At 35.8% G+C, this 11,479-nt stretch overlaps 1 protein-coding gene across 1 annotated transcript; it reads right to left on the bottom strand.

Moving 5' to 3' along the window:
* Positions 1 to 341: 341 nt before the first annotated feature.
* On the bottom strand, positions 342 to 2,363 carry LOC131875594 (wall-associated receptor kinase-like 22). Its single transcript, XM_059220179.1, has one exon. The coding sequence runs from the start codon at positions 1,326 to 1,328 to the stop codon at positions 753 to 755; it is 576 nt and encodes a 191-aa protein (XP_059076162.1). The 5' UTR covers positions 1,329 to 2,363; the 3' UTR covers positions 342 to 752.
* Positions 2,364 to 11,479: the final 9,116 nt, after the last annotated feature.

Below are 11,479 nucleotides of genomic sequence, written 5' to 3'. Positions count from 1 at the left end.
GATCTTAAAAACTTTTAAGAGATTTGGCTGATATATTACATTTGAAACTCGGTAGTTACTAATAAAAGTTACTAAACAAGATGTGCAGTATTTTGGAAGGAATCGCATATTTCAACATTGATGCAAAGGGTCATCTTCTCAATCCATAATCTGAATCATTAAATACCTTCCAAAAATAAATGCAATCGGAAAGGAAGATCAGCCACTGTGCAAAGGCAGAGAGATAAGGTTATCAACAAACAAAAACAAAGCATAGATAAGAACCCTTATACGGAATACAGATGATACGTTTTCATTTAACTCTGATAATATTTACAAAGACTGGAAAAATAATTCTCCTCTCTATTCCCCTTTACTCGTTACCAATCTTCAGCTTAATAGCCCTCTCTTTGCTAACCAAGACACTTAGTTCTAATAGGACTCTATCTATTTTTAGTATCCACGTTCCTGAGCCACTTAAAGCTATTTCTAAACAGAGAAAATAAAATTGTAATACCTCCTATTTCTGAGGAATAAGTTTGGAGTACAACTTCCTAATCCTGAGGAGTCGGTATGCATTAAACATAGACTAGAAATGCTCCGCTTAGAAGTCAACCTGTTGAGGCAGGGTCGACATCTCAATCAGTGCAGTGAATGGTTCCTCCGACGGACTCCCAACTGCAGATGGAAAAGTGTTAACTCCTGAATTCATATGAAGTTTGTGGTGCTTTTCTGAAAATTGTTGTCTGCTCAAATATAGCACTGTCACAGTTTCAACTGTCATGGAATTTTGTTTTTCTTGTCCCACCTCTTATCCAGAAAAGTTCCTCGACAACCTCTTTCATCAATGGCCTTTTCCTCCTTTCCAAATGAAGGCATTCTCTCGCTAACCTTCCCATATCTTTCATCTGCTGGAGGTTTTTCTCCTCCAATACTTTGCTGTCCAAGATTTCTGTGAGGCGGTTGTCATTAAATCTGGATAGGAAAAGATTAGATAAATTCCACTCGTCACTGACTCTTTCTATGGAGATGGGTTCCAGAGATGTTAAAAGCTCAACCAGAACTACACCAAAACTGTATACATCGCTTTTGTCAGTGAGTTGATATGTTTGAAAGTACTCAGGATCTAAGTAACCTCTCGTGCCCATTATATTAGTGGTGAGATGTGTCTTATTGGAAGCAGAGATGAGACGAGAAATCCCGAAGTCTGCAAGTTTGGGAGAGAGCCTCTCATTCAGAAGAATGTTAGATGATTTTACATCCCGGTGGAAAATGGTTGAGATGCTCCAGAATGTAGATATGCCAAAGCCTCTGCTGTCTGGATTGCAATCTGCAGACGTGAAGACCATGGCAAAGAACTCTCCTCCGAGTGTAAATGTTCAAACAGAGTTCCATTTGGAACGAATTCAGATACCAACAATGGAAATTGAGTATGGATGCAGCAGCCTAACAATTTCACTATGTTTCTGTGATTTATTTGGGGGAGAATTGAAACTTCGTTAAGAAACTCATGGTCATCCTCTAGATTCAAAGCTTGCTTGGATTTTTTAATGGCCACGAGAGTGATAGGAAAGCAAGTGCGGAATTCGCTTCCTAAATGTCAATTCACAGTGGAGACACAGATCTCCACAGACTAGTGTAGACAAGACTTCAACATTTATAGAATATGGTACAAGTAAAAACATGCACAAAAGCAGCACAGAGAGATAACACACAGAGTTAACGTGCGAAAACCCTTTCGGGAGAAAAACCCACCACCGGCAAATGATCGACTTTATTAACAGTATGTTAAAATAATACAATAGAGTCTCATCTGCAAGTTTCCTTCACTCTGTTACACAGTCATTCCAGACATACAACCAACCGGATCGAACACTTCGCAGAACACACCCTCAGCTCTCAAGATTTCGTCCACTCTCTCTTTTGGATTACTGTCGGTTTTCAATACCAAACGGCTCGGCCGTTTTTCAGAGTATAACCGTCTGCCTGTGTCAGTCTGCAATCATGAAAAACAGTTATCCCACATGCAGTAGACAACCGTGTCAGTTCGTATTTATTTACACCGACAGCCTCATACATGGTATCTGAGAATCGATCTTTTGGATCTCGGTTCGACCTCGCTCCCGCAGTCGGTCTCTGCTCCATCATCCATTAGCATAACATCCAGAAGGTAAACCCGATGGTCCGATGATACCCGATCGCCTAAGGCAACTCCATCGAATCATCGGTACAGCTTACCAACAGCAACTCCGATCTCCGATGGCAAAGAATGGTCTTCATCGGGACATCGTAACAATAAGACAACTACTATGCCAATACCGAGAACACAGACTCGTTGGCTCATCGGACCAAGTCCAAAACTGTTATTCCGATCTGCATTGCCAGTCCGGTAAGATGACTTCATCGGGTCATCGCAACACAAATAACCAAGACCGGTAAGACCTGAATCGGAACCGGTAGAGCTGGCTTCATCGGGACACCGGCATGACATTCAGAATGTCAACCTGATAGCCGATAGGTGATCCAAACCGGGACCGGTAGGGCTGGCTTCATCGGGACATCGGAATAGAAGCATAACGACTATCCCGACCACCGATCAGTGAGATTACATCGGCAAGGGACATGCTGATAGAGCTCACACAATCCTTCATACTGTTTCATCAGCATAACTTAACCCGATCAGTATGGACTATTGTCAAGTGAATTTGAGGCACATTTTCCAACAAACTCCCACTTGACGAGGAATTCACTGGACCGAGATACCATTCCAGACATTACTGACAAACATGGGTACAAAGACCCATAGACTTCGAACACCACCGGAACTTGTGTGTGCTCACTGGTTTTGTCAAAGCATCTGCAGCATTCTCCAAAGTGTCTACCTTGTTAAGATAAACTTTTCCATCTTCCACCATGTCACGTACAAAATGATACTGAACATCAACATGCTTCGACCTAGCATGGAAAGTAGGATTCTTTGCCAAACAAATGGCACTCTGACTATCACTCTAGATTTCAATCATCCCTGCATCAAAACCAATGTCAAAACTCAAACGCCTAAGCCAGACTGCTTCTTTGCAAGCATGTGTGGCTGCCATGTATTCTGCCTCTGTAGTGGACAAAGCGACTACAGCTTGCCGCTTGCTCATCCAACTAATTACTCCACCATTCAGGACAAAAACATATCCACTGGTAGATCTCCTGCTATCAATATCCCCTGCCCAATCAGAATCCGTGTAACCACAAATGCTGAGAGTTCTTTCTGAATCCTTCAGATTACCATGATAACATAATGCAAAATCTGAAGTACCCTTCAGGTATCTAAACACTCTCTTTACAGCATCCCAGTGTGACCTCCCTGGATTCAAAATAAACCTGCTAAGTACTCCCACTGGTTGGGCAATGTCTAGCCTTGTATAGACCATAGCATACATCAGACTGCCTATAGCACTTGCATACGATACATCTTTCATGTCTTCAATCTCTTTTGGAGACTTCGGACTGTCCAACACAGACAACTTAATTCCACATTAAACCTTTTTAAAATTTCTATCTTCTACAAGAAACATTAACATTCACACAAAAAAACATATTCACAACTTAAAAATATTGAAAGTGAATTTTAAGTTAAAATTACATATTTACTAATTTAAAAATCAAATAAAAATTTAACCATCTAATGCATTCCTTTATTATTATTATTATTGTTTTTAAAAAGTAAATCATTATTTTAAAGAGAGCATGTTGTTCTTAAACATTTTACTTTTTAAGTAACTAGAAGCATTCTTTTTGAAAAGTAAATGTTTAAAGATTTTCTTATTTATTAGTTTTCCATGAACAACTTAAACCATATTACTAAAGCCCTTTTTTTTCTCTCGTGTGATGAAGTGGATTTACATGTTTAAGAAGAAAGATGCAATACAATTGCAGACCTCTTATTACTTCCACATAGACTTCTAAGTGCATGATAGAACATTCTTTAAATTTTAAAGTATCAAAAAATAATTTATTTATTCACTTAAGTATTTCATATCTTTCAGAAAGTTTATGAATTTTTGATACAAAGGGGGTGATCACCGTTCTAGACGCAAACCGATATTGATAAGTCAAATGGACATTACATTGGTTTGTTCGGGAATTCCATTGGACCGGGTTATGAAAAGAATACAACTTGAATTGTACTCTTACCTGGTTAATAAATAAATATATATTAAATAAATATTAAAAATCAAACATAATCAGTTTAATAATAAATTGAAAATAATAAGGGATGGGACATACCTCTCCCCTAAAAACATGCATCATTCCATGCATCATTGGAGATTTTATCATCATATCCAAAAAAACTTAACATTGCCCATACTAAACATAAAAAATAACTTTTTATGAACTGAATGCAATATAACTTCCATGATAGCACACATGCAAACATGCACATTCATAAAATAATTATTTCAATGAAAAATTCTGAGTGTGTGTATCCCATTATTACCATTCAATTTCACAAAGCTAGGCTACCTCTTCTTCAACAATGTTCTCTTCCTTTGATGCATCGTTCCATCGGTTACACTCAGAGGAACAACACCAAAAAATTAGTCCATATTAATGACATAAAATACACCTCAAAATATTACTCCTTGTCCAAACAAGAATTTCTTGACCCAATGCTTATGCAAGTAGATAAATTTGCATGATTTCTATAACTATAAAAATCACATTAATGCACACACATACCTATGCTTACCATACCTGATTAGTTTGATAAGTTGGCCAAGTTGTTATGAATTTCTCACCAATATTCATGACATATCCTTATACACACTTGCACTATATTTAGCTCATTCAAAAATATCAATACCTCATGTAAAGATCATTTTGATATTCAACATTCAATGATAAAATTTAATCATTTAAGAATTATAAATTCTCATTAGGTATAGCCTTGAGCTAGATCATAACTTGATGAATCATTCATATGTACCCTTACATGGTACATATATGTGTTAGAGATCTTCCACACATACTCATAGTTACAATTAAAGTTAAATTGTCATTAATGCACATATGATGTTTACATTAACTGACATGCAAATAATAAATAAGGTAACTTAACATCTATCCAATTCATGTCTAACATGTGAAACTAAATATGCATGTAGTAAAAGGAACAAAAATAAAGTGCACATGAACATTAAATATTTGCATAAACCATAATTAAATCAACTAACTAAAAATTAAACACAACCATGCATGCATGCTGAAACGATAAACTAAACTACAGAAAGTAAATCATGCATGTTAGTGGGTTAGTATGTTAGTAGCCTTTTCTCTTCTTTCTTTTGTTAGTTACATTGCATGGCGACTTCCTATTGCATTACATCATGTGACCTAGTAGGTCTTTTACATAATTTTTACAGATGACCATTCTGGTCTTTCACAATAAGATAAAATATACATCTTTAACTATTACATAAAATTTATCTGGAATCTCTGATTTCCTTTGTCTCTGAATGTTTCGTCTTTGTTTGACCTGGATAACGTCCTCTTGCAAACAGGATGACATACATATGACGTAGGTGTTTTATCCGCCCAACCAAATGAAGCATAATATTCTCAGATGCCCATAAGCTCTCGTCTCTCATGATAGAGTTGTTAGGATAACCAATAGACAACTGAGACGGGGGGTGGTGAATCAGTTGTCGACAAATTATTAAACTTTAAGCTCACAAAACCTTCTACGAGAAGGCATAAAATAAATACCAGAATAGCGGATGTAATAGTTGCATAAACATAAATTACAACACAATTAACCAACCATGCATAACACATAACACCAAGATTTGTACGTTGAAAACCCGGTAAAGGGAAAAACAAAAGTGGGAAGCCTACCCATAGTCAGATAATACTTCTGCAACAAGCATGTGATTACAATAAGAGGGGCTTGCACATCCAAGAAGACGCACTACCTAGAGCACACTGCTCATTATAAAAGGAGCCTCACTGACTATAAAGAAATCTAGACTACAATCTGGAAAGATGAGTGAACTACAAGAATAACATCTCCTATGCTTGAGTATAGTTCTAGTTAAGCTCAATACCATAGGTCTTAAACCTCTTTCAAAAACCTAATCCGATCACCTATGATCGACCAAAACCTCTGCATATGATTACAACATTATTTGCACACGGGAAAATTTTATATCCCATTAACCCACATACCATGTCATAATCTACAAAGAGATCTTACATCATATTTATACCAACTTGAGACCCAAACAATTAGGTCGGCCACCTAAAAGATAATACAATAGATCTGTTATGTAATCTCGTAAACTAATGATAAACCAAGTCGGCTTAAGATTGAAAAAACATAATCAAAACACTAAATCCAATTGGTGATGCATCGAGAGCATCAACCAACATGTTACACAAACCAGTCCATAACCTAGCAAAATAGGACTGGACCTAAAATAGGTCACCATAAGCCAAATGAAACACCATGAACAACTGGAACATGAACAAGATAACCATCAACATTCTGATAACCTTCTAGAAGCCACATCAATACCACTTATCAGATTCATCAAAAGATCTTCATCAAAGTGTTGTCGATAAAACCTTTACCAGTGACCAAAAGGCTTACTAGAACAAATAATAGCATCCAGATCATCAAATCCCAAACTAACTAAATGTGATATGCATCAGGAACACATAAATAACCAATCCAAACCAATACCACAAGCCAAACCAAATCGGAGAATACCGGAGATGGTCTCTAGATCAATATCTCAATCCAACCACTTGACTAGAAGCTGGTAGACAACAAAAAAACTACTATTGACATCAATGACAAAACATCAATGCAACACATTAACAATTCCTTTGAATTGCCAACAATCTCTCCCTTTGGCATTGATGACAACACTAGATGTGAAAAACATCCAAGTGCCAAGAAAATGCCAAACAAGTCTCCCCAATGGAATACATCCAACAAACTCTCCAAGATGATATGGAAATAAAGTTATGAACCAAAAACCAAATTCCCTTTGAGAATGATATCATTGTAAAGCTCTGTTATTCACATATATCTCTCCCCCTTTGACATCAATTCCATAAATCTAACATAAATATTAAAGAAAAATCATACAACCTTTGAACCACATAGCTGACTACTCCCCCTGAGTAGTAGCATCAACACATCAATCCAGAATGAATGTTAGCACTAATAAATGAATACCAGACTGATGCCAATCAACATCACTCAAGTCTTTGTCGAAGAGGGAGAAACTCCCAATCTGTCTTGGAAGTACTCAAATGATTCCTTAGGAAAAGGTTTAGTGAAGATATCTACAATCTACTCTTTAGTGTTCACATAAACTAGTCTAAATTCATTCACTTCCACCTTCTCCTTCATAAAATTATACCTGATAGAAATATGCTTAGTCTTAGAATGAAATACTAGATTCTTTGATATATCAATAGCAGCAAAGTTATCATAGTGAATAAATACCTATTCATTGCAATCAAACCTTATATCCTTCAACATATTCTTCATCCATAAAACTTGTGTACAGTTAGTAGCAGCAACAACATACTCAACTTCAGCGGTAGATAAAGAAGTACATGATTGTTTCTTGCTGATCCATGAAACAAGTTTCTTTCCAAGAAAGAAAGCTCCACTAGATGTTCTCTTACAGTCATCAACATTTCCAGCCTAGTCAACATATGTATATGCACATAGTGTAAACTCATCATCTTTAGGATACCACAAACCATACTCAGTTTTTCCTTGCAAATACCTGAAAATCCTTTTCACCGCACACTCATGAATCTCTCTAGGATCACTATAATATCTTGACACAATATAAACAATATTCATTATATCTAGTCTATTCTGAGTTAGATATAACAAACCTCCAATCATAGATTTATACCTTGTAGGATTTACCGGAGTTGATACATCTTTCTTTGTCAATTTCTCACTTGTAACCATAGGGGTACCAACCGGTTTAGAATTTTTCATACCAAATTTCTTCAGAAACTCTCTAGTATACATAGTTTGATAGATGAAAATACCTTTATCATTCTAAGTTATCTGCAAACCTAAGAAAAATTTCATCTCCCCAATCATAGACATCTCAAATTCATTCTTCATATTTTCAAAGAATTCCATACATAACTTATCCTCACCTCCAAAATTGATATCATTAACAAATAATTCAATAATCAATATGTCATCATTTGTGATCTTATAATATAAGTTACTATCAGCATTACCTTTAGTGAAACCAAGCTTCAAAAGATATTTGTCCAATCTAGCATACCAAGCTCTAGGGACTTGTTTCAAACCATATAATGCTTTCCTTAACCTACAAACCACATTTTTATCATCTGAAAGTGAAAAATCATCAGGTTTCTCATTATAAAGTTTCTCTTCAAGATCTCCATTCAAAAATGCACATTTAACATCCATCTAATAAGCCTTGTATTTCTTATGGGCAACATAAGCAAGAAATAATCTTACAACTTCAATCCTAGCTACTAGAGAAAAAGTCTCATCATAATCAATTCCTTCCTTCTGAAAATATCCTTTACATATCAGTCTAGCCTTATTCCTCACAACTTGTCCATCCTCATTCAAATTATTCCTGAAAACAAATTTAGTACCAATAACATTCTTATTTTTAGGCCGGGGAAATAAAGTCCATGTGTTGTTCTTTTCAATCTGATCTAATTCCTCTTCCATAGCTTTCATCCAGCATTCATCTTTACAAGCTTCAATAATTGATGTTGGTTCAACTTGAGAAATTAAACATACCTCATCAGTTTCCCACCTTCTTCGAGTCATCACTCCTTTTCTCTTGTATCCAATGATTAGATCTCCTAAATGATTTAACCTTATATACCGAGGAGTCTTCTAACTTTATGTTTCCCTGCTCCGATCTTCAGTCACTGTTGAATTTTCTGATACTACCGGAGTAATTAGTTCAACATTCTATTCTGGTATAGGTTCTACTGGTTCAGCTATGATCATGTCCACTTTCGGTTCTCTCTCATAAGTTCTAATTTTACCTTTGTATAGCTCATCTACCTTGACATTAGCACTTTCCACAATTCTCTGCAATCTCTTGTTATAACATCTATATGCTTTTCTTTCATTAGAATAACCAATAAATATCCCTTCATCACATCTAAGATCAAGCTTTCCAATGTAATCATCTCTTTTGATATAGCATTTACTACCCAAGATTCTGAAATACTTAACTGAAGGTGTATGACCAAACCATAACTCATAAGGTGTCTTACCAGTGTCTCCTTTGATATGAGCTCTATTGAATGTGTATATCGTCGTAATCACAGCTTCTCTCCAATAGATATGAGGTAGATTAACTTCCATCGTCATAGTTCTAGCCGCATCCAAGATAGTTATGATCTTTCTTTCCACAACACCATTCTGTTGAGCTCACAATAAATGTTAAATTCATCAGATGTGAATTCAACACCCTGATTTGACCTTAAGCATTTAATCTTCAACCCTATCTCTATCTCAACTTTAGCTTTAAAGATCTTAAACTTTTCAAAAGCTTCAGATTTCTCCCTTAGGATAGTCATTAATGATTAGCATAAAATATATCTCACCCTAAAAACTCTTAACTCTAGTAGGATCACATAATCAGTATGAATAAGATCAAGAACAACATTAGATTTATCTTGTATACTCTTAAAAGAATTTATGACCTACTTTCCCAATTGACATTCCTTACATACCAGATTATAGGGCTTCACAATCCTAGGTATATCTCTAACAACCTTACTTGAACTGATCTTTATAATGCAATCAAAATTCACATGACACAACCTCTTATGCCATATCCAACTCACCAATTTGTGCAATCAAACATGTCTTCTCACCGGAGTTCAAATGAAAGATGTTACCTTTAGTCTGTGTACTAGTTGCAATCTCCAAACCAAATCTATTAATGATTTTCTATTTTCCATCCTTGAACTGTAATAGAAATTTCTTATCCACAAATTGTCCTACACTCAAAATATTATGCCTTAAACCTTCAATATAATAAACATTATCAGTATTATGCTTACCATCCAAAGATATAGTTCCTCTTCCTCTGACCATGCATGCTTTGTCATCTCCAAATCTAACCCATGCACCATCAAATTCTTGTAAAGATAAAAAATTCCTTTTATTTCTAGTCATATGATGTGAACAACCATTGTCTATCATCGATTCATCCTCGTCTTTAATTTTAGCAGCAAGGGCCTTTTCCTCATTTTGAATGATAGGTACAAGAGCATCTTCCTTAATAGCCAAAAATGACCATTCCTTACCACTACCAGATCCACTAGTCGAATCTTGTGTTGGTTCATCATGAGAATTAGTTACACCTTCCTCATCTGCATAGTAATATGATTTGTCTTTGTTTCTCCTATACTTATGCTTGTTTTGATAATCATGGTTAGGCCTAAAAGGTCTTCTAGCTATTTCTTCAAATCTTGAATTTCTCTCAGGGCATCTAGATGCAAAATGACCTATCTTATTATATGCAAAATATTTAAAAGGTGATTTTCCTTCATTCGTACTTTGAGCAAGACCTTTAGGTACTCTTTTAGCAAATAGGGCTTCCAGTTGCTCAAACTCTTCATCTTCTTTCTTCATTTCATCCACTTCCTTCACATATAAAGCTTTCCAATCACTCTTGCCAGTTGATGATGTAGGTGTATGAAAACCATATTTAGTCTTTGCAGTTCCTTGAGGACTAAATTCTTCAAGCTCAAAAGCAGACAATTTTCCAACCAAAGTATTTCGGTTAACATAAGTGCTAGCCATTGTTCTCAACTCATTAATTGCAGTAGCCTTCATCTTGTAAGTCGGTGGAAAATCTCTCAAAACTTTAGAAACAATCTCATCTTCACTTAAAGATCCACCACAACACTGAATTCCCATAACAATTTCATTAACTCTTTCCATGAAAGCAATAATCCTTTCATCTTCTTCCATCTTGAGGTTCTCATACCTTACCCGGTAACCATCAGTTTTAGCAATTTTAACAATAGGATCACCGTCATTCAAATCTTCCAACTTATCCCATATAGCCTTCGCATTAGATTGGTCAGTTAATCCCATAATCTGCTAATTAGAAACTGCACTCACGAGTGGTTCTCTATCTCTACAATCATTTTCAATATCCTTATCTAGGCTTGCCAGAAGAGGATTTCCAGATGCTGGATTATGAGGAGTATAGCGTTTCTTTGTGATCTCCCAAATTTATTTCCCAATACATCTCAAATGAGTTTCCATTAGAATCTTCCATACTTACGGGTTAGAAAATAGATGTAGTTGAATTATTAGTTGCCATAGGATATTCCTTAAGTGGTTAAGCTTCTGCAAAAGAGGACTAAAATCTCACACCAAATTTTTAGGATAATCGGTGGACAACTCAGAGGGGAGGGTGAATCAGTTGTCAACAGATTATAAAACTTT

Source organism: Cryptomeria japonica, chromosome 5 (genome assembly GCF_030272615.1).
Source record: "Cryptomeria japonica chromosome 5, Sugi_1.0, whole genome shotgun sequence".
NCBI lineage: Eukaryota > Viridiplantae > Streptophyta > Pinopsida > Cupressales > Cupressaceae > Cryptomeria > Cryptomeria japonica.
The sequence above is the reverse complement of the archived record's forward strand: the minus strand, read 5'-3'. Positions and strand labels throughout refer to the sequence as shown.

What these genes read in the sequence shown, in the direction of transcription:
- LOC131875594 (XM_059220179.1), bottom strand. Translation starts at nt 1,328, where the DNA reads ATGGTCTTCACGTCTGCAGATTGCAATCCAGACAGCAGAGGCTTTGGC.